The sequence below is a fragment of the Rhinolophus ferrumequinum genome, chromosome 10 (assembly GCF_004115265.2).
Source record: "Rhinolophus ferrumequinum isolate MPI-CBG mRhiFer1 chromosome 10, mRhiFer1_v1.p, whole genome shotgun sequence".
NCBI classification, from domain to species: domain Eukaryota; kingdom Metazoa; phylum Chordata; class Mammalia; order Chiroptera; family Rhinolophidae; genus Rhinolophus; species Rhinolophus ferrumequinum.
The window spans coordinates 58,144,878-58,169,192 of record NC_046293.1 but is presented as its reverse complement, the minus strand read 5'-3'; the positions used below and the strand labels follow the sequence as shown (position 1 = coordinate 58,169,192).

The following is a 24,315-nucleotide window of genomic DNA, read 5'->3' as shown; positions in this document are numbered from 1 at the left end:
CCCTGTTTTTCCTTCTCATCTCTCACTGCAATTCCAATATCGTGGAATTTAGTTAACACATCTATTCACATAATCCATACCCTTCAGGACTTCATATTGTTTTATTATATCTCTTCTTAGACTTGGTATTTCTACCCTGTAAAGACAAAATCTGATTTGTCTGTCTTGATAGAAGAGGTATTCTTTATTTCAAAAACAAACACAAACTCAAAAATATGTGTTTCTGATCATTTTAGCTTCTCTATTTTGAATTTTCTCTGGCTGTATTGTGTTATTGAGTATGGTGCTAATTTTGTGCACATATTGTGTTCAAGTCTCTTCAAAATAATACACAGCCATTCACAGCAAAAGGTGATAAAATAATGGTGTCTCTACAATTACAATGGATTTTGCAACCTATTTATTCCCACATCAGGTAGATTTTCTTAGTCCACTTCACTAAAAAAATAAGAAATTTGGGGAAAGAAACCTAGAAGATAAAGAATAAAGCAAGGACTAAAAGTTAAAACATCAAATTTAGACAATGACTAGAAGAAAGATTGGCAAAATGTCATCTAAGTAATAGAAAGATGGATGTTATTATTTCTATAATTCTTTTAGGTTGAAATCTAAGACAACATTGGCAATACCATATGATTCTTTTCTTCTTAATTCCATTTTTCCTAGTTTCCACACTGGAGATACTGTCCAGTTCTTTGGATAATTTTGAATTTTCAAAACACCTTGAGGAAGCTCAATGCTGGAACAGTACCTCAATATACACAGGTTTAAGTGATAACTATGCTTGCCCAGATAATCACACTATACTTTCTTGTGTTTAATTAGGGGAGATGAAAAGAATCAACAGAGAGTTCAGAAATATATATTCATGAAAAGAAGCTTGGATATTTTATTTATAAGGAATTGAAGGAGGGATACATTAAGAAACTTGCCAGAACTACTCAGCTAGTAAGGGGCAGCGCTGGAATCTCAACTCAGCCAATCCAAGGCCCCATGCTAAACCACTATTCCATTACCTCTAAAAAGAAAAAAAAAAGAAAAGAAAAAAAAAGGTGCCTCTGTGTAGAAATTTAGTCAAAAAAATCAGGTTTACTAAAAAACCAATGATTTTGTGAAATAAGTCAGACAGAGAAAGACAGATACCATATGATCTCACTTATATGTGGAATCTAAAGAAAAGAATAAATGAATGAACTAATCAGAGGCAGTCTCAGAGACATGGAGGAGGAACTGAGGGTTGCTGGATGGGAGGGGGTGTGGGGATAGGGGGGAAGGTGAGGGGATTAGAAAGCACAGTCAGTAACCACAAGATTGCCACAGGGTTGCGAGGGTCAGTTTGGGGAGCGTAGTCAATAACGTTGTAGAGATTTTGTGGGGTATCCGGTGGACACTTGTCTCATTGGGGAGACCACCTCAGGGATGATGTAGATGCCTGATCACTGCACTGTACACCTGAGGCTGAAACTGAACAATAATGAATGTCAACTACAAGTTTATATATATATATATACATATATACATATACATATATATACATATATATACACATATATATATATAGTTACAGGAAGCGGAGTACAGCGTTGGGAGTGGAGACAGTGGAAATGTAATGACTGTGTATGATGTCAGAGGGATGGCGGATGGGGGGAGGGGGGTTGACACTGTGCGACGGATATAAATGATAAGTGTCTAATTATTACATTGTTTTGTGCACCTGAAACTAATTTTTAAAAAATGAAGAGTAGAAAAAAAAATTATTATACACTACAAAAGAATAAGTGAAATGGACTGCTGGTAGGAAAAAAACACCTCTTAAAAAAAGTTACAGTAGGAAAATCATGAATGTTATATAAATATCATTGAAGGTAACAATAATATTAAAAGGGTTAGTTAATTTAATTTGAATCTTATTAAATTCACGCTATGGTAAATAAACATGATTTAGCTAAAGCAACAAAAAAGTATTGTCTGAAACCAAACAGGAATTCAAATTCTTTGTCAGATGTGTTTTTGCCACTACTACTGACTCCCCAAGGGAGAATTAATGCTGAAAATATAGAAGACAACAAGCATTTGTTTTTCACTGTTTCTTCACAAGTAGATAGATTTTTAAAAATCTATATACAATAATTATCCAACATTAACAGCTAGTTTGTTCATTTTTTTTTTGTAAAAGAATAAATTTAGTCAAAGAGACAAAATAAGAGGTCACAAAAATAAATTAAAACACAAAATGAATAAAAACGTTTTCCTGTTTTGTGCCACAAGCATAGTTTGGAATGTTAATAGTCTGCATGGACCAAGCTATTTTGTCAGGGAAAGCAGTTTCACAAGCACTCATGAATTACCTCAAGCTTCTATTCAGTTGTGTTTGAAATAATATGGGAACCAACTTTAAGAAGCAGAGGTTATGTTGCCCTTGTAAAGTTTTACCCAGCTTCTAAAACATATCCTGTTTGATTGAAGGAACACTTCTAAGTAATACTAAAGCATAAAGTTACTTAATATCATTTCTTGATAGGAGCAGTGTTCATGAGAAAGGCTTTAGTTCATTTTATCTGAGTCATCTCGTTAAACTTGTTTTTCTTTGTCTAAAAAGGCAAAATTAACTCTACATAGATATTTTACATGTATTTTAAGCTAATCATGAAATACTCTTTGTGCCCAAGAAGTATCTGGAAGGTTAATGACAACCTCTAAATGCTCAAGGACACTCTAACTGAGGTTATTAAAATTCAACCCTTTGCATATTTCTGAGAGGTGAAAAAAACAAAGTTTGTCCCAGACAACAAGGGACAGGGAATGTACAGAGGCTTTAAAAAGTTTCTCAATCTCTACATCCATGTCCACGCTTTGGAAGAAGACAGAAATCTGAAGTATTGAGACAGACCTCTGTTTCAAAAACAGTTTCCGCAGCCCAGTTCTTGCCCAAAAGTCAAATAAGCAACCATCTATTATGTGAGCCACATAGATTTCACAACTCTCATTTGCACAGCACACACCATTTCATCTTCCCATCAGTATTACAACAGCTTACACCAGTTGAGAAAAAAATCTCAAATATTTTTAACTTACTGTATGATACTTTTTTTCTCTTAATTAGAAGGACTAAAAGGATGTTTTCATGATTTTGGTCTATGGATGATTCTTATGCTTCTATATGAATGTAAGTTAAGGACATGAACACTGGATTATCTGGTAGAAGCTTGGAAAAATTAAAAGAAACTCCAAAAGAAACTTAAACATAATGTTTTCCTTTTTGTTCCCCTTTGTTCATTATTTAGATTTCACCCAGAGTCTTATTTACAGACTCATTTTACTCATCAGCTGAAGAGAACAGATGAGTCTGAAGCATTTCAGAGTTCTATTTACTGGATTTATTCCTTTTCAGCCTTCTAGGAACGCACATTCATTCATTCCTGGAGTGCTGAGAAAACATAAAGCTTGCTTCCATTTGGTCTCTCACATGAATTTCTAAACTAATCATTGACTGCATGAGAGGGGAAGCCAAAGAACAACGCGGACCAACAGAATACTATAGTCATCAGACATTTCCATAGTATGCAGAGCACATTTTAATCAGAACAGTGCAAGGCTATGGGGCATCACTTTAGCATCTGTCTTCAAAAATCTATCAAAGCTTCCAAAGAAGCTTTCCAAAGCTTTACACTTAATGCCCTCATAGTGACTAAAAAGATTCTAAGCGTCACTATTGTTACTTTAAAAGCATGAGAAAGCTGTATTCCTTTATTAAGAACCAGTAAAATCCAGGGAGCTAATCAATGTCTATCTACATAAATCCTAATGTAAATAAGCTTTGAGGTTGTGCACACTTATCCCACTCTTAGAAACAACAAATAAAACCATAATAAAACCATAACTCTAAATCTTTTTATACAGCACCGGAAGCTAGTTCTATCAGAGGAATAGTCTACAGGTGTGGCTGATCCTCATTGTCTTCCAATTCCATGTTTTTGAACTCGCTTATGCACTAAAATTTATTCATAACTCCCAAATCAATACTTGTGCTTTCTCAGTCACGTGTGGAGATGTGCAGAATGGGGAAAAATTGGAACCACCTGACTGACATGCATGTTCCCAGCTGAGGTCTAATGAGGTGACACTCCACCTACTTGTTTCAGTTCTCATACTGCAGACAAGTGTCCTTTTCTCTACCTAGTGCCATGTTTCCCACATTTTTGTACTTTTTGTTGGTGAGTTTTCTGTTTAAAATGGCCTTCAAGTACAGTGTTTAAATGCTAGCTGGTGTTCCTAAGCACTAGCAGGCTGTGATGTGCCCTGTGGAGAAAATATATATGTTACCTTCTGTTCAGGCATGAGTTACAGTGCTGTTTGCCGTGAGTTCAATGTAAGGGAATCAAAAGTATATATTAAATACAGTATCTTTAAACAGAAACACATAAAACAAGATTAGGTGTTGATCGGTTAATGAAAATGTGACCAGAGCCTCATAGCAACCTAACCCTGCACTGCCCCAGGAGTAAGAGTTCAGTGCTCATTAACTCAGTGTCCATGGAAATTCCATAGAACATAACTAAGGAAAACAATGAGAACTGACTGTACTTGAACACATTTGGAATTATGAATATGCCCCTAAAATAGAACAAAATGGGGGACAGTACACAGAGTTGTGGTCTTGGTACTCTAGACTCCCATCTTCTGATTCCCTTCTCTTGTATCTGCATGGACACAAAATATGTTGCCCAGGATAATTTTGGTAGATCTTAGGTCATCAACTACACCTCTCCTCATCTTGCTGTCATATACTCAGTTCACCTCCTTTGGGCTACTAGACTTCTCTAACCCTTCCCCTTTAAGGCTTTCACATATACGATATCTTCTGCTTCAAATCCTTCCCTTCATTTGATTAATGCAGCATCCTCATCCTTCAAGTTCAGCTCAAAGAAACATTTCCTGATCGCTCAGATTTAAGATCTGTTTTGTTTTTATATAGTTTCATGGCACTACTGTGTTCCTTTACTCATATGTATCATAACTACAGTTATATAAAGAAAGGTGAAAATAGCTATTTCATATCCTGAAAGCATAGCCTGAGTCTGATAGTTTGGTGTAGTTTTCCCAGTGCCAAGCCAGTGCTTTGCAACAACAGATGCTCAATGCATATCTGTAGGGTAAATAAATGAATGAATGGAATTACGTAAGGTTTTCTCCCCAGTTATAACAATCAGCTACCTAGGCATCCCCACCTCTGATGATCACAGATAAATATTTGTGCAATAACTGGGTAGATCAGCGTTTGCCATAGCCAGAGGCCTTTTTTAGGGTTACATCTATCTACCCCATATGTACATATGTAATTCTAACCAGATGAGCAAATTCTTACTCAAGGGCAGACATCTAGATTAATTATTTAAAAACGTCTCTGGAATAGTGCAATTACTCTGCCACAGTCACTACTGTTATAATACAGGAAGAAAGACATATTCAAAGGGTATTCCAATTCCCTGATATAATCTATCAAACTTAAATCACTCACAGCATATGAAAATATAAAATTTCTATTTTTATAAGGTCCTTTTAAAATAATTAATTTAAAAACCTGTTACATATTCTCAATTCTAATATAAATGCTGTTTGAGGGGGTGTACAATGGCTCCTTCTTTTGAAAGAAACATCCATAGAAATAGTTTTCAAATTAACCTATACAGTTCAGGAAACTATTTCATGCTAAACCTCACTAAGACTCAATAGGACCTTTCTGGAACTTAACCCCACACATATCTATCATATATGGATTCTACTTAAAGAAGAAAGCACTCAATGAGAACTAACAATAACTCAGAGTATTAAGGAAGATCAAAAAAATCAAGCTGAAGGCTACCTGCACTTGTCAGCTTGTGCTCCCATAACAAAATAGTATAATAATAGACTGAATGTCTTAAAACAATAGAAATTTATTTCTCAGAGTTCTGGAGACAGCAAAAGAAACAGCTACCATGAATCAAACACTAAAAATTCCTACGCATGAAACTCAGTACTTTATATACACCATAATCCTGCTATTATAATTCCTGACAACGACCCCGAGCAATAGATACCACATGTACAAATACATAATGTATTTTTTTCTTTTATGATTTCACAGATGGGGAAACTGAAGGTCCAAAGGTCAAATGGGTGGCCCAAACAACAAAGCCCACATTTCATATGTTATTTTGGAGCTCATTATTTTAGTGGCAATGCTCATGTGCCTCTCACTGGACTATTAAACTATTAATAAACCCTCCTGAGATCCCAGGAATTACCATATCTAAGTTCCTCTCAAGGGACCAACGCTTGTAAGGTGGAACTGAGTCCTCTGGATGGCTTCTAAGTATTATATTTCATTAAGCGATTGAGTTTCTAAATACAGTATATGCATTTTGACATATCTAGCTAACTAGATATATCTAGCTAACTACTTGGCTATAGAGAAATTATCTAAATGCAAAATTACCCATGAGTTATTAGTATAAGAAGTAACACATAGTTTTAATCTTGGGAAATCATGTATTAGTCTGTTTTTTTAAAAAAGTCGAGTAGCGAGCACCTGTTTAGTCTCTTCAAAAACCTTCCTTCCTCTCTGGGAGCCGTTCATCCTTCTTTGAAGGGACTGCTCTTTTTCTAACCCAAATGCATAGTTCCACTCAGGCTGCCAATGATCAGGCTGCCCCCCATTCATCCACTGCCTGCAGGGGCAGATGTAAAGTAGGCCAGGTCCTAGCAATCTTCCCCAGAATTTGTCAAATTACAACTTAGGGAAGAGGCCCAGTCTCTCTCTGTCAAATTTGAGACTGAAACATAAAACTGAGATCCTGGTAATCATCTTTCCTGTGTCAGGGGGAGGATATCAAAATAAATAAGCAAAGTTACTCTCCCTAGAAGGAGCAGAGGAGACAGGAGGGAGAGTGACATGATAGACAAACAGAAGTCACTGGTGTTAGTTGACCTGGAAGGCACTAGTACCTGTGCTGCTCCTCTGATTTGTACACAGAAACACTTCTCTTAGATCTTAAGGCCTTTGCATCAGGTTTCTGTCATTTGCCACCAAAACACATCTGCATAAAATAGGTAATGATATAATAATATTTTAGAGGAATTTCAAGCCAAAACCCAGAAAAGGCATTCTTGACAGGCCATGTATTACTAAGGAGGTTCTTTTTATAAATCAGTAAGTGGAATGTTCACTATCTAAAGCACACATATAAAAAAAAAAGATTTCAATACACTTTCTTAAATTATTTGCTGCTGAAAATAACATGCAATAATAATCCAATATTAGTTGGACCTGATTACCAGCGCTTCAGAGGGAAAGTATCTCCTGGCAAAGTTTCACAGACCTAAGCATATGTACTTGCGATCTGCCCTTGATCTCTGCCTCCTTCCATCCCTGTCATGAGATGGAAAATGAACCTTCAATCACAAGAAGCTGCATGGGCTTGGTTGACCCCTAAGTCTGTGCCTTGAACTACCTGCCTCTCACTTTTATTCCCGTTGAAACTGGCAGTGATGATTTCCACTTACACCTCCTTTTTCATTTGAGATTCTAAAGGCTTCCTCTTCCCTAACAGAGATCTGAAGAAGTAACACATCTACCAACCTTCTTATGGCATAGTATATGCTAAATGGCATCTCATAGTCTGTTCTAGGGCCCACGTATAATTTACATAATTGTTATTATAGTTATACAACAATTGAAGCTTTCATGTTTGTATTACTCAGTACGATCTAGGTTTTTCTGCATTAACACACCACAGAAACTTAATAAAATTGTCTTTCCTACTCATTCAAAGTACAAGGTGGGCCAAGGATCTTCCCCAGTAGCCACGTCATGTGAAGAAAAGTTGACGCAGTCGGGAAGAGGGAAACGTAAGATGCGCACCAGCTGGAACTGCCTTGTCAGGGTGTCCAGGTGGACACACGCTTGCATTTTATTGATTAGAACTAGTCACTTGGCCTCAACCTAAGCGTAAAGAAGCTGGAAAATGCACAGAAGCTCATGGATCGATGATGAGCATAATGGCTTCTGCCACACCGTACTGTATTTCCTAGGAAAACTTGAGCAATATCCACGCTCATGGATTAAAAAAAAAAAAAAAAAAAAAAAATCAAAAAAGGCATAGGTATAAGGAGTAGCCAGCCTGCGCGCACAGGACTGTCCCAGTGTACCCAGTACTTTCTGGTTTATGTAAAGCTAAGATGACAGCCCTAGTTATCTCAAACACAGAAATGGAACTTATCATTGCTGCTAAGATACAGCCCTATATGACTTACTTTAATGGTCTCTTTTATTCTGCAAAATATTTAGAGCACAAAGCAAAATAATACAGTGTGCTTACTTAGACTTAAGAAGGAATAGAAAAATACACATTGTGTATTATGGCCACCAACCTCCTATGCCTAAAACCTTTTGATTGTTGGCCTCAGAAAAGGTGGGCTAATGCTTGGTCCCCTGTGTAAAGCAGTCCGTCATAAAACCATCACCATGACTTTAACACAATTGGCAGTCACTGCTTACATAAAACAGAAGAGTAAGTTCCCATGGAGACAAAGCCAACTCTTCTCTCCAGAATGGCTGATTCTTCCAAATCATAAAAGATATTAACAGAAACATAACCTGAGGTATTACTCACAGAGGCTGGCAGTCTCAAATCTGTATTCAGTAATTATATAGCTAAGCATGTTCACATTATCTTTTGATAGAGTAACAAAGATAAACATTGCAGTAAAAGATAATCCTATGTAATTACTGTTTACAAAATAAATCCCTATATCCATCTAAACAATGTGGAAAGTTTAAATTGTAATATGTTTTCTACCTCTCCTTAGTGCTTTATTAATGGGGTGACCACTCTGCTTGACCTATTTGCTGAAATCCGTTAGAGCTCCAGCAGACCATATGGATGGCCAGATGGGTTGTGTAATTTAATGCCATTATTCTAAGGATGAAACAAGGGATAAACATAATTTGCATTCTTTTCCGTCCTTCCCGCATACCTTTTATTAGTTTCATTTTTAATTCAGACATCAGAACGGAAGATAATACCTTGCTACCAAGGCCCAGATGCCAACTAATTACTACAAGAGACTCCAGCCCTGACATCACAGGCCAGGCCTCTGCGCACCCTCCATCGTACCCGGTGACCCCACCGTGCAGATTAATAGGTTGAATGCTAAGCCCTAATGAACGTGCCAGATCTTAGATGTTCTCTAAGCTAATGTAATTAGCATTACATTAAACAGAGTATTTCAGTCACTTCGTAGAGAGATTCATTCATACTTTATAGTACATTATCTGCCTTGTCACCCTATGGTCTTTGAATTTATTTTATCATCATCAACCTAAAAGGCCTCTGTGAATAGAGATCTTTCAAATATTAAAGGAAAATTTAAATGTTTTTACATAAAATATTGATTTTCTTCTACAAAAGTGAATCCCTATGCTGCATATAAAGGGAAGTGGTTTTTGGAGATGCTTATTGAAATGCAAGTTTCTGAACAACAGAAATTCTGATAAAAGGGGGTTTGGGATAAGACTCAGGACTATGCATTTTTAACAAGCAACCCATGTTCAGAAGCAGAAAAATCTGTGGACCACATTTGAAAAAACACTTCCACCTGAGTAGCAGGACCGATATTGGTGTCTTAGATTAACTGAATCTATCAGACCTTTGTTCAAAATAGTTAGTATGTTCCTGAAAAAAATTATCTGCATCTATATAAGAGGAATTGTTTTCATATTAAGATTATATTTTTAAATGTACCAAATATTTTTTGATAAAAGATTAAAAATTAATTATCCAGAGAAGACATGGACGTTATTTCCAACAAACCATGTAAGTGTATGAGGTTTCCATTCACCAGGGTCATAGTAGGTAGTGACATTTCTATCCAGTATGCAGTAGGCCTGGAATTGCTTTTCCACTTTTAAGAGAAAGACCAGAGAGTAGTAGAATTTCTGCAATTCCTGACTTTTCTCTATGGCAAAAGATGACATACAAAATATCTCAGCCTTGATGAATAAGGGTTCCAAGTAATATGCCAACTAATTATTTGGAATATCACTATCAATATTACTATCAATTACCATATATTAAGTATTTTCATGCATCTGGTATTGCTTTCTTGAAACAACCAGATACAAAATCCCTCTTGATCTTTTATCTGGATATGTTTTTTTCATCTATCACCCTAAACATTTTAAGGTAGTTTTTTTCTTCTAAATTGATAACTATTTAACCAAACTACCACTTTCTTAATGAACTTCAAAAGAGTTCTGTTTTGTGTTTTTGAACATTTATACTGTATTAAAAACAGAAAAGTAAGAACATGAATAAAATGAAAACATTTATTTAATGATAAATATATTACAGGTATTTACTTACTATAATTTGATACCGAGATTTAATGGTTTGAGAAATTTATATCATTCTTCATTCTCAGCCTCCTTTTAAATCCATCCAGGGCATAGCAGGTTGTCAAATGACCATGACAAGTCTATAAACACATCTTGCTTTCATTTGATGGAGAATGATTATTGGGATCAAGTGCTGTCGGAGACTTCACTAGATGCTATCCTATTCCATTTCTTCCTCTAAGATTTCTTCCTGTATTTTCCAGCAACCCCAACTGCAGCCCCAGCCTCTAGGTAGGGCAGTATAAGAGTTCTGACCAGTCGAATGAGTGTAGAAATGATGTCTATCCTTTGTAGGCCTGGCCCCTAAAATATCTCATATGATCTGCCATGACACCTACATTCATTCTCTGTCCAGCTGGGTGGATCAGATTCAGGTAACACTACAAAGCCTTAGGTGATAGCATAGCCACTGGATGAAACCTTGCTTGAGCAACAAATAAACTTGTATTGCTTTAAGGCCCTGGAACTTTGAGATTGTTGGCTTAAAACTAATAAAGTCAATTAAGGCTTGACTTAACTAAAAAGTTATATAAATTTTTTGTCCTGCTTATAAGTTAGTCAACTATCTACACAACAGAAAATTTTAAATATATAGGACCTGAGGTCCAAATTTAACAGACAAATTAATTCACCATAGGAATCTGTTTCAGCTGTATTTAAGAAAGGGAAAACTACATATCTTAACATTAACACATTTTATAGCTCATGGGCACGATGGCTTTGAGTGTTGCTCTAGCAGAGCATTATTAAAGAACACCTGACCCATGGGATAAAGGAACAAAACTGTGCACAATATCTACTATTTCTATAGTCATCAGAAATAACAGTTATAATCCTTAAAGCAACAGTCCAAAGCAGAATCGGAGAAAGTATTTGAGAAGCAGAATTTTTCATTGACATACCAAAATAGCATTTTAAAGATACCTGTTGGTACTGGAAACAAAAACGCATCAATTTAACCTAACCAAAGGGTAAGGGAGACATATACTGAATTAATGTAAAATTGCTGATATACAGAAAGTGGAAAACACACACACACACACACACACACACACACACACACACACACACGGAATTACTGGAGGATCAAATTTTTACCTTGGTAGTACAACGAAGAGACAATATTCTAAAGAATAACTAAACAAGGTCACTAAATAAATGACCTTGGTGGCTGAAGCAACTACATCAGGTCTGTAGAAAGCCTGGCCTAGATCTGGCTGTCACTTCCTAGAGGTATGAGAAATGCAGAAGAGCATAGTGATGAAATGTTTGGGGTATCAATTTCCACCGTCAGTAATGAGCTATTTGACTTAAGAAAACTATTTTATCTATTTCCTCAGCTATAGAATGGAGAGAAGATAGTAATTATTTTATAGACTGTTAAAGGATTAGGTCATATGACACATAACAAGAATTTAGAGAGGCCTTAGCTGAAAGTAAATACTAATAAACATTAGATATCTTTTCTAATGGTATAGCTCCATCACTATGAGAGCTATTCTATCTTCCCCTGTAAAGTAAGAAATTGCACTACAGTGTACACTGTACATGATTTGTATGATTTCCTTAAGTGTTTATATGTTGAGTCTATACCTGTCTCTTAAAGTCAAATATATAGTTGAAAAATGAAAAAAAAATCTAAATACTTTAAGTAATGACTTTTAAAAAATCTATAAGACAGTTTGGTCTGTTGGTGAGATCGATTTTAAAAAGATAGGTGACATAATAATGCACTAATTCCAATATATGTATATATTTAGCATTCAGAAGTGATGTGGTACTTTGATTTATTCATTATCCCTCATGAATCATACCTTCATTTGAACATGGAATGTAACAAGATAACTGTCAGGCAACCATTTAAATTTTTAAATGTCATATTTAATAAGTACTACAGATACAAGGAATTATTTCTATCACACAAACCTGAATGGATCCAGAACGTACATGACAACATTCCCTTTTTATAACTTAAAGTGAAGTACTTCACATACTTCCTAGGCTTATAGATTGTCAATTACTTGAATTTCTTTCTCATTCAGAGGAAACATTTCTACCAACTGTAGCAATAGTAACAAATTATGCTCTACCACAGTACATAATTTATTCCAAATAAAGTGGAAAGGTGCCTCTTTCAGAAGTTCCATAGTTTAGTAAATCTTAGTTTGTACAAAGAAATCCTCATCTAAATAGATACTCCTGTCAGTATCAGAATGATGTGAGTAGTTCAAGATGCTGAATCACTGAAATTATTATAAATTCAGTTCTAATTACACTTTTAGTTGATTGTAAGTGAAAATAATATGAAAACAGGGCTTTACTATACCAAGACACTATATGTAAAACTATGGCATGGAGGAATTGTCTTCTTAATCCAGAATTTTATTTATTCCAAAGAATCTTACCTCCTGCGTACATCACAGCCAGCATAATGGATGATATCCATGCTATTTCACTGTAGGTAGCATTGAATATTTGCTGAATTTCTTTGAAGAATACTGTGACAGCTTTGGGGAATGCATATGAAAATCCAATTGAGATAAAAGATGCTCCAACCACTACCCAGCCCCATCCTCCATCAGGAGGTGGATATAGTGGGGCACTTGCTGGTGGTGGCATTTCTGCTCTTCTATTTGAAATTCAAGTAACCTACGATTAAAATAATAAAATAATGGTTTAAAACATATTTTCATTTTTATCACTCTTAATAGTCACCAAAATTGTATTTTCCAGTTATAACTACAACTATAGAATTTTTCATGAATATTTTTTAATACTCTTACACTCAGAAAATTTACCAAAAAAAGAAAAAAAATGGAGTTAGGTATGTAACTTTGACTGCTATGGGCTAAAACTTGAAAGCGTTGGAAACAAAATTACTCAAGAAGTTAAGTGTTCAGCTCTGTACTGAAGTACCAGCCAAAAAATAAAAGCTATTACAATCCGATTTCTAAGTATAAGGAAATGGAGCTGTCATCACTTAGAATAGGACACTTTTTAATCCAAAATGTTTGAGGTTTTTTTTTAATACAAATGTTAAAAATAACTATTTATTAATCCAATAAATTTTAAAGAATTAAATTATATATAATTTAGAATTCCACTTTTAATAATTGAGAATATGTAAAAATATTTCAGCACAGATTTCTTTTCTAAACTTGTATGATTAGAAATTGTATGGTTCTAACGAATTAAGTTAATTTTAATGCACATCCAAAACTGGTGCCACCTCCACCCGTTTTATAAATACCTTTTACGTATTTTTTGTAGCAGTGAAATTCTCTCAATCAAATGGGTGGTATGTTATTATTCATTAAAAGAATGATAGTTTCTTTTTGGACATGGCTAGAAACACTTAATGGCTAGCTTTATGATATAGAGTACCCACTCTCCTGTGGAAGTAATGATCATACACAATTTAATTCAATTGATATTAAATTAAAAACATCTTTGTTCCCTAACATCAATGTTTCTTTGAATCCTGCAACTTTACTGAATTCAATGACTAATTCTAACAGGTTTCTGGTGGAGTCTTTAAGGTTTACTACAATACAAGGTCATATCATCTGTACATAGAGACAATTTTACTTCTTCCAATCCAATTTGGATGCCTTTGATGTATTTTTCTTGCCTAATTGCTCTGAGTAGGACTTCCAGTGCTTAATCACCATTTGCTTGTCCTGATTTATTAATTGATACATGCAGATTAAATGAAAAGATTTGCAAGTCTTCAGTATATTTACAGTTTGCTTTTGTAATAATTTTTGCTTTCTTGAAAACAACAAAAATTAACCATATATTTAATTTGAAGTTAGCCTTCTCCTTGGCCATCAATTAACCCAACACGGTAGATTTACAGTACATGAGCACTGGAATAATATCTTTTTAAAAGTATAAAACTTAAGAAAGAAAGAAAAAAAGAGACAGATTGTACATATTAGTTAAACCAGCTGAAAGCAGAAGTCTTTGAAAGTTGTCTCAAGAATCTGAATTGATATGTTATTGAATTTTGTTATAAAATAGTCAACTTTCTTATTCCTTGAAAATATTTTTTTAAAAATCTAGAAGAATACTGAGGAACTACCAAAGAGCATTTATGTGGTAAACCACTTTTTGTTTTATTAGCAAAGTGTAAAAACAATTATGAGATTTAAAGTCCTCACACTGCAATTTTCCTGCTGTATAAAGGGGGAAAAAAATCTTTCATTACTAATTCATGAGTTTAAATTATTGTAGCTTTTATCACATCTGCTATATGGTAAATACTTAAAAATACAACTGGATGATTTTTCAACCTTTTCAAAAATCATAAACATTTTAAAATAATCTTATATTTTTAAATAACTATATTAATATGAATCTTGAAATTTACTAATATTCAAATTATGCTATGAGTATTAATATTGAAATTGACTAATGAGCTAAGTTGATGTTGAGATTTCCATTTTAAGACAGAAATCTATGCTCACAGAAAGGGACCTTTAAAAAGAAGCATTATATGATTGAGCTATTTTTTTCTCAATCCTTTTTCTTTTTTATACGGTTATTTTTTAATGTAATTTACCAGTTTATCTCAGTATATGATCTTTTGTTCTGTTCCCAGCATATTTACTAAATTTTAATTAAAACTACATACTCCAGGTTATCAGTCTCTCCTCATACCTCTTCACTTCCTTGTCTCCTACCTGTTTTGTTTCTCCCATATAAATTGACATCTTATCATCTCTTAACTAAATCATTGCAAAGTGAACCCAGAACCAACTATAATAGCCTTAAAAAATTCTAATTCCAAGATTGTCACCTGTTCATTATTAACAACTCGAGTAGACTAATAGTCAAGATCTCATTCATACACACTCACCGGCATCATGGTTTTTTCCCTGAGCACAATTATGGAATATTTTATACAACTTATGGCTTTTATTTGTGGGCATAATCAAGAAAAATAGAGTTGAAAGTATAGTTTTACCTGTTGACAGATGCTCACTGGAACAGACTTCTTTGGATTATATGTGAAATTATTAAGTCCAGTCACTAGTCCTTGAAGTGTGATATTTGAAGGCAATACAATGGAAGAGAGGTGTAACAAACTCTCGATTATCTAAAGAAATAGAAAAATAAGGGTTACATATATACTAGAATTCCACAAGCCTCACTGGGGCCCCTAGCAATAACTCACCCCAGTAAATTGTGACCCTGGTTTAATAATTAGCAAAATTGAATATATATATACACACACACATATATGTAAGAATATATACATAGATATATGTGTGTCTATATATATCTATGTGTGTGTATATATATATAGATAGGTCTATATATATAGATATAGATACATATATATATATATATATATATATCTTTCTCAATCCATTGATAGGACTATAAAGGTTTAAACAAAATGATCAACATGTATACAGGAGATAAACATGAAAAATATAAAATGAAGAATTAGGGTTTTCTAATAAATAACAATAGATTACATATCTACCATTATGAGAAGAAAATTTATTAGCATTCATTAGCTGTCACTCAAATAATTCCCTATAGTCTTTCAAATAATTTGCTCTAAAATTCAGTTAAATAAAATATCCATTGACAATAGAAAGAAGAAAATTAAAAAGATAATTATTAGAAATACTATAATTAATATACACATCTTACAATTAGTCTGAGACAAGGGGAAAAAAAGTATTTGTGGGATCTTCTGATTTAGAATTCACGCTTCCTAATCAGGTCTGGGTGGTATATGACCCTGCTAAATCTTGCTAATACATCAAATACCTTTATTTCACCTTAAATCTGGTGATGAGCCTATAGCTGCTAGAACTTAAGAGTTTATTTTGTTTGGGCCAAGCATTCTTTTGTCTAGATTAAAGCTAAGAACAAGTCAGCTCTTTCAATTAAATAGCCAGTTGCCTGCCTTGCATCCAGACCCCCAACCCTAAAGTGCTTACTGAAGGCAATGCAGCCACCAGGTCTGATGAGGTTTGTAAGAGAGGGTAAGGCCAGTCTGTGTTCCAATTACCAAGCCAATGAGAAACTGAGGGTAAGGAGTAGAATGAAGACTGGTAACAATTAGAAAGTCATGGATAAAATCTGAGAAATAGATAAAGCTAAAATTAAAGTTTTAACTTTTGCTAAGAACGAAGAATTCACATAAATGGATGTCCGAGGTCTGGGGTAACAGCAGTGGGGAGTGGCTCACATCCACTCTTGTCTTACCAGGAGTCTTGGGAGCCTTTGTGACTTCTTTAAGCTGGATAATTCAAGGTTGGCAGCTCCGTCCTACCACAAGTAACCAGCCCATCCACAACTAGAAAACCATGTTTATATTTTGGGGAAATATATTTTCTGTCCATTTCCTCTGGCAGAGAGAGCTGCCTTGCGTTCAGGGCAAAGCCACACAGGAAAGCCTGAGGCATTTAAGATTTGCCTTTGACCTTCCAGTCTATGCTGATCATTACTAGGGTTCATGGAGGCCTGCACAGGGGACAGAATAACAGAGATCTGGACAAGTCCGCATTCTAAGTGCTCACCAACATTTCTACCAAATTTTCACAGTGCCTTAACCGAAGTGGTCTATTTTCTTCCAGAAATACCAATCCATACCAGGGCTTTTTTCAACAAACTGGCCAATAAACCAGAAACCCTCTACTTGGTAGCAATAGCAATAATAATCTGTTTTACATCTCTTTCTCTGCATCAATTAACATAGTATATTCTATACACATTTAGGCAGATATAGTTACACAGTGCATATATTGGTCTTTAGTTTTAAAAATGAAAGGTAGTATTTTAGAATGTGCGTGCCTGATGAAGAAAACAGGAAAAGACCACCAATCCTTAAAGCAAGTAGGAAGGCTTTCCTTTAATTTGAGAAAGCAACCATTTTAGAAACTGTTTCCTGGAGTCCAGGTAGTATTAAGCTTATTCGCTCCTACAAAAGCAGTGTTAACTATCATAGCTAGCAGCTGGGCTATGGTATCAGCGGATTTGGTTTAGTAGCAGTTCACATTTATGCAACATGTTTTATGATGGGTTTACTTATTGGTTTACGTGTGGGTTTACTTTTTTCAGGGTACATGAAAAAAAAAAAAAGCTTTAGAACTTTCAATGTTTATCTAAAGATTCAAATTATCATAATCTCATGACCTACGAGGAAGTGGCAGTTTAAATCACATTAATCAGATGAGAGCATAAAAAATCAGAGGGGCCAAGTGACTTTTCAAAACTGTAACTAATGTCCAGTAAGTTATCAACTTGGTGCCAGGACTGGCGTCTTTTTGATAGGGCCATTGTTACTGGTCCACTTTAACACACCAGCTTGGAGGCTGCTCTTTCTGCTTACAAATATATTCCTTCAGTTTTATTTCTATAGTGGACTCCCAAATTTCAGTTCTTGCACACATCCTTGCTTGTCTTGTCCACTGGAATTCAAATATTTCTCCTTTGGTATTCTAAACCCCAACTATCGCTCCAAGCCTTTAGAAATCCATCATTGCTCCAGTTTATTTGTATCTGTCTTTTTATAATGTTTCTGAATATATAGACTGTACTATATCACTGTTGTTAACAAAAGGGACACTGGATGACTACTGAAAACATTTAGCTATTTCAAGTATTTTTCAAAAACTTATGTGGTGGGATGAGCTGAAGCCCAAGAATTATGTCTTATCTTCTAGAAATCAATAAGGGTTGAGACATTGTGGAGTACAAGATGTAGGATTAGCAATGGTCAGTGGTTAGACTCTCCAGGCCCCTTCTCATTCAGTTGTACAGAATATCAGGATGTTTATATATTTTGTGAATAATTATTTCTTCAACTTCCCAAAACTAAATCAGGGTACATCAATGTTATGAACCCTTATCAATAGCCTATGCCATCCAGAAGTTTATGTTTCAAAATACAGCCCAGAAACAATGTGCTCAGCAAACTAAGTCCCAAATTAAATCAATAGTTGTTAGGAGACTATTGCCTTCACTATAAATTCTTCTAGATAGTCTAGAAAGCAGGAGTTGTTCTTCACAACCTACCTATAAAGTGGACTATGGTTTCATCTAAAGGAGTTAATATGTTCCTTAAAGAATGAGTCACTAGTCTTTTTGCCATTTCCTCTTTCTTATATAAAAGGATACAGTAATGTCAAATTAATGTAAAATATTTAAGTTTAGGTGACAACTCACCCAATATTATAACAGGAATTAAACTGAACCAAATCTTCTCTTTTCCAACACGTAACTGAATTAAAATTGGAATCCAATCCTGGGAGGTTATTTTATTTTTCAAAGTGGACCATCTTTTAAATATTATTGACTGATTTACTTTGACAACTAGACAAGAGAGATATCAATAGTGCACGGCCTGCAAAATGTCAGTAATAAAAAAAACCTATTTTTAGATGCAAATTATTACTGTAGTTAAAAGGATCTGACAATGCTAATTGTAATAGGAGTCAAACTAACTAAAGATGTTTTTATAATGTGCAAATTAGGAAAACTAATATGAACCAGCACATAATCTTTTATGAAAAATTGGAAATTAACATCCCATACCATACCCTTGATTTCTAATACTATACTTTTAGAATTATGTAGAATTATGTAGTGCCTGCCAGAAAGTGTGTCCATGTCCTGTCCTAATTCCCAGAACCTGTAATATGCCTTATATGGTCCTGAGACTGAATATTTGTGTCCCCCCCAACTTCATATGCTGATACCTAATTCACAAGGTGATGGTATTAGGGGGTGGGCCTTTGAGAGGCAGTTAGGTCATTAGGGTGAAGCCCTTATGAATGAGATTAGTTCCCTTATAAATAAGGCCCCAGAGAGCTCCCTCACCCTTTTCGCCGTGTGAAGACCCAGTGAAAGATGGCTGTCTGTGAACCAGGAAGATGGCCCTAACCAGACTATGAATTAACTGGCACCATAGTCTTAGACTTCCCAGCCTCCAGAACTGTGAGAAATAAATTTCTGTTATTTATAAGCCACTCAGTCTGTGGCATTCTGTTATTAGCAGCCCTAACAGATTAAGATAAAAATTGGTACCAGGAGTGGGATGCTATTGTAAAAATTCCTAAAAATGTGGAAGTGGCTTTGGAACTGTGTAACACAAGTTCTGAGGTGCATGTTAGAAAAAGGTTATTGCCATAAAAGGACCATTAAGAGTGATTCTAGTAAGAGCCCAGAAAGAAAAGAGGAGAGCTGTAGAGAAAGCCTCAATCTTAGAGAATACCTAAGTCATCCTGGATAGAATGTTGGTAGAAATGTGGAAGGTAAAGCCCATTCTGATGAAATCTCAGATGGAAATGAGAAACATGTTATTTGGACAGAGGGGGAAAGACAATCCTTATTATAAAGTAGAAAAGAACTTGGCTGAATTGTGTTCATCTTCTAACTTCTGTAGAATTTGTGAGTGATGAAATCAGGCATTTAGCTGAAGATATTGCTAAGCAAAGTGTTGAAGGAGTGGCTTTGGTTCTCCTGACTCCGTATAGTAAAAAGTTAGAAGAGAGAAATGAAAAGATAGGAGTGCTACTCAAAAAAGGAAGCAGAACTTAAATGTTTGAGAACATTCAGCCCATCCATACTGAAAAGAATGAGAAAGTGCAATCAGAAGAGAACACTAAGGGTGTGGACAAAACACCATTTGATAAGATTAGTCAGACATCTCTACAGAAATAGGATCTATTTGTTGCAAGACAACGGAAGAATAACTCCCAGGACAATTCAGAAATCATAAGGGCTGTGTCTCCCATCACAACCCCAGACCACCAGGGCCCCAGGGCAGAACGGTCTCACAGGGGCCATCTGAGTTCGTGGGAATTCGGTATGTGCTGCCTCAAATCATGGGCTCTGCTCTCTGCACTCCAGCACTGAGCTCCCTGGCTGCCCCAGGTACAGTTGCCCAGTATGGTGCCAAGATGGCAACCCCTATGGAGGACACAGACTGCAAACTTTGGTGGTTTCTGCACTTGTTCACCATCTCTGTCACTGTGCAGAATGCAAGAGCCATCGGGCATGGCTGCCTCTACCTAGATTCAAAAGGTGCCTGACAGAGCTGCAAGCTCAGGATGCCATTCAGAGGGAGCCATGAATACACGACCCCATCCTGCAAAGGCACAGCCCAGGCAGAGAACCACTGCAGGGGGGGTGCTACTGCAGGGAGCCCCAGCTAAGATTCCCAGTGGAGCCCTGGGGGCAGGGCTATCCCTGAGAACCAGTAGCATCCCACTAAAGAAGATCATTCTTGAATCTTAAGGTTTAATGTTTCATATCTTTCATTTCTGATGCTTCATCCTGTTAGCTAAATTTTCGTTATACTAAGGTAAAAGACAGTGACCCTTGCTCATAAATCTTATCTAGGATTCTCACAGTGTGGCCCCAGTTCAGCAGCATAAGTGTTACCTGGTAATTTGTTAGAAATTTAAATTTTGGGACACCATCTCAGATCTACCGATCTCTGATCTCTGGGGTGAGACCTAGAAAAGTGTAGTTTCACAAGTCCTCCAGGTGATGCTGATGCACATTAATGTTCAAAAATTACTGACTCCTTCCCTGAAATAGTCCTGGGGGTTCCTCTTAAAATGCTTAGAATTCCTTGGAGCACAGTTGGAAAGCCATTTATAATATCTTTCTCACCACTCATATTTAGTGACATTCTCTGAGCAACCTGAAGAAAAATGGAATTATATTTAAGAGATTTGGGGTCTTCCATTTTGCATCTAGTCTTCAAAGGTTTTCTGGTGTTTTCTTTTTTTCCTCAATTTGAAAAGAAGGTCATTAACTGGCACTAGGGAAAGGAAGTAAAAAAAAAAAAAAAAGAAACAACTTTGATGTTTCTAGGAAAATTACAGGGCCAGAGAATACTTTCCTCACTTTTCTATTTAAAAGCCCATTAAAAAAAAAATGCAATAAGAAAAATATTTTTTCCTAAGATCTCCTGATACTAATGATGAGATTCAAAGATATGCTAGAATCCCTTAGAAATTTCTATAAAATATAATAGCATTGGGGGCAGGAATAAGAAACGGTATCACAGCAAGGTGAATCAATCTGGCCAGAGGCATCGAGTACCATGGTCTTCCATTTCACAAAGATAAGCTTCCTGGGTCTATGGCTCCTCTGGCTACCAAGTAGCTGAAGCTTCCTATGAACCACCACTCTTTTCAAAATCGTGAACATATTTAGTTCTATCTATGACATATCTCTGTGCCACCCAACACTGTCAGCTTTACTACTCTCATTCTGTGACCTCTGTCCCCTAACTCCCTTGAGTAATCATGTTTATAGTATGCGAAAATAAAGAAAACCTAGATGCCCAACCTTTGGAAGTGGTTGAATATGTTACTGTCATCCACTTGATAGACTGTCATATATACATAAATGATCATAAAAATTATGTGATAACATGGGAAATGTCTATTATATAATGTTCAGGAAAAAAAGGATGATCTAACCTTTGTATGATAACAAAATTCAAAACAGTGTATGTGACAAAAGAGATGCATATATATATATATATATATATGTGTGTGTGTGTGTGTGTGTGTGTGTGTGTGTGTATATATGTATATGCCATAGTGTTAGGGTAAGGCTTATAAAAAATTATATTTCCTTAATTATAATAATTTGGGATAATACTATTATAATATCTTAATACATAAAATAAACTTTAAGTTAATATTATATATTTACCTACTTGCTCTAATTCTGTATTCTATATCTGCTTTGAAAAATGGGTTAATTTTAACTTGTCTACAACTGATTCAAATATGGTTATTGTAAGGTAATAGAGCAAAGTTAGAAGTTGTATTTTATTTAGAGATCTTACTTCTATTTTTAAGTTTCATTTTCTTTGTTTTATATTGTTTTATTTTTTGTTATACCTAAATAAAATTATGAGACTCTCATATAAGTTGTAAAGAGGGTACCCAGAGATGGTCCCCGTGCATAAATTTAGATATAAATTATATTTGCTGATTACTAATTACCTATATAAATTACAATTACCTTACATCTTATGTTACATCACTGATTAAGACACCTGACACTTTAACATGCATTTTCTCATAATTCTATTTCATAGCTATTACCTCCATTTTGCAAACAATGAAACTGAAATTCAACCATGTCAAATATCTTGTATTAAGTCTACCTGCAGCATTTGTTTCACTCTAGGATTAGGCTCCTGTAGAGTTAAGGGCTACACCTTCCTACTGTCTTCTTGTTATGTTACTTTTCCATCACGAACTGCTTGAAGTGTTCAGATTGCCACCCTACAGTCACTACCCTACTATATTTTGCCTGTTCTAATACTTGCTCTGCATATATATGGTCAGTTGCCTGGGTTTTCTGCCCTCCACCCATTCCCTCTGTGCGCTTCCCCAGAGACTTCAGGAGACACTCAGTTAGTTGGTAATTGACAAAAAAGAAGAAGAAACTAAAACTGAGGCCCATGAAAATTCACCAGTGAATTTTCATCCAGCGAATTCAGAGAAATGGTATCAGTCAGGGGCACTTCCAGGGGAAGGGCTGTGGAACTCTTAGGAACCTAATCAAGTTATGAGTTGTGTCTTCTATTATACATTTATGAGTGAATTAAATCAGGAATTTTATTATTCGTTCCCTACCTATTCTTGTCATGCTTCCTTACCCACTGACTTTGGGTTAAGCCATGTGACAATGGATTCTAAGCCAATGACATATAAGCCATATCCAAGAGTAAGCTTAAAATGAGTTTGTTTCTTCCGACTTTACATCTGTAGTTCTTATCTTTTGATATAAGAACATGTCCCCTTAGTCTGGATCCCTGAAAACAAGAATATGTTTGAAGTTCAGCCGAACCCACCAGAGCCAACGATAGCTACAGCTGACCCATAGCCTCCAAGTAGCATTGACAAGAAATACATAGCCATTGCTGTAAACCCTAAGATACTGGAGTTGGTTGGCAGACCAACAACATCTCAGGCTCAGTGTGTAAAACAAAATCCTAAAATATACGACATTGGCTTTAGGGATAGACAGCTGGTGGTGAGGACCCTGTTCCAAGAAGTTAGAAAAATGACTTCTGTTAGGCAGTAGCCAAATATTTGGTAACACTCTTGCTTGTAATACCTTGAAATGCAGAAAATGCACAGTGTATTTGGGGTTCTGGGGCAAGAGATTTGGAGAAAGAATGTTGGTACCATGAAGTGGTTATTATTAGTTATGTTTAATAAGTACTAGAAGAGGTAATGAGGTCATAGTAAATTTGAGACCTGTTTGCAAGCAGGGATGAAAAGGAAAAAGGGACAACCTACGTATTACAGGACTTGCAGGGTTGAAAGATACATTTTCCGCCCTATCTTTAGTCAAGTAAAATATTCTCAGGGGCATAGCCTTAGTACCTTCTCTTAAAATCTCTTACAGGTTTAAGTCAGACACGAGTAAATTCTTTCAGTTTGAAAAATAGTTGGGAGTGGGAGTGGAGAAGAGATCAATGATGTGGCCCCTAAAGGTCTAATAAACTTGAATTTTCTATTATTAAGTATATTTAAAGAGACATGTCTCACAAAGAACTGAGTGTTACTATTTGCACTAACTGGAGCCAAATAATTTAAAAATATTCTTCAAAAGGTTATACCATAAAATGTGCTACCAGCCTGCACAAGAAGGAACAGTGAATGCTGGAAATGTAAAATGACTGAGTGATTAAAATGACTCCAATATCCGGTAGCTTGCTTTATGTGATGTACAGAGATATAGTACCATGAGAAACTTAAATACATATATCACAACAAATGTCAAAGTATTACAATAAACTGTAGTAACCCTCTGATCAAGTGACATTCACACTGGCTCTTATTTTCCTTATTTGTTAAAAAATAGAGTAG

General features: G+C 35.5%; 1 protein-coding gene across 4 annotated transcripts in view; it reads right to left on the bottom strand.

Moving 5' to 3' along the window:
* SLC16A7 (solute carrier family 16 member 7) overlaps nucleotides 1-24,315 on the bottom strand; it is a 153,132-nt gene that overhangs the window by 53,918 nt on the left and 74,899 nt on the right. For all 4 annotated transcript variants that reach the window (XM_033117194.1, XM_033117196.1, XM_033117197.1 and 1 more), the window contains exons 2-3: nucleotides 15,408-15,539; nucleotides 12,844-13,087 (exon numbers count right to left, since the gene is read on the bottom strand). In XM_033117194.1, coding sequence (XP_032973085.1) covers nucleotides 12,844-13,057 — 214 coding nt within the window. In that variant the 5' untranslated portion in view covers nucleotides 13,058-13,087; nucleotides 15,408-15,539. The remainder of the gene's footprint in view (nucleotides 1-12,843; nucleotides 13,088-15,407; nucleotides 15,540-24,315) is intronic.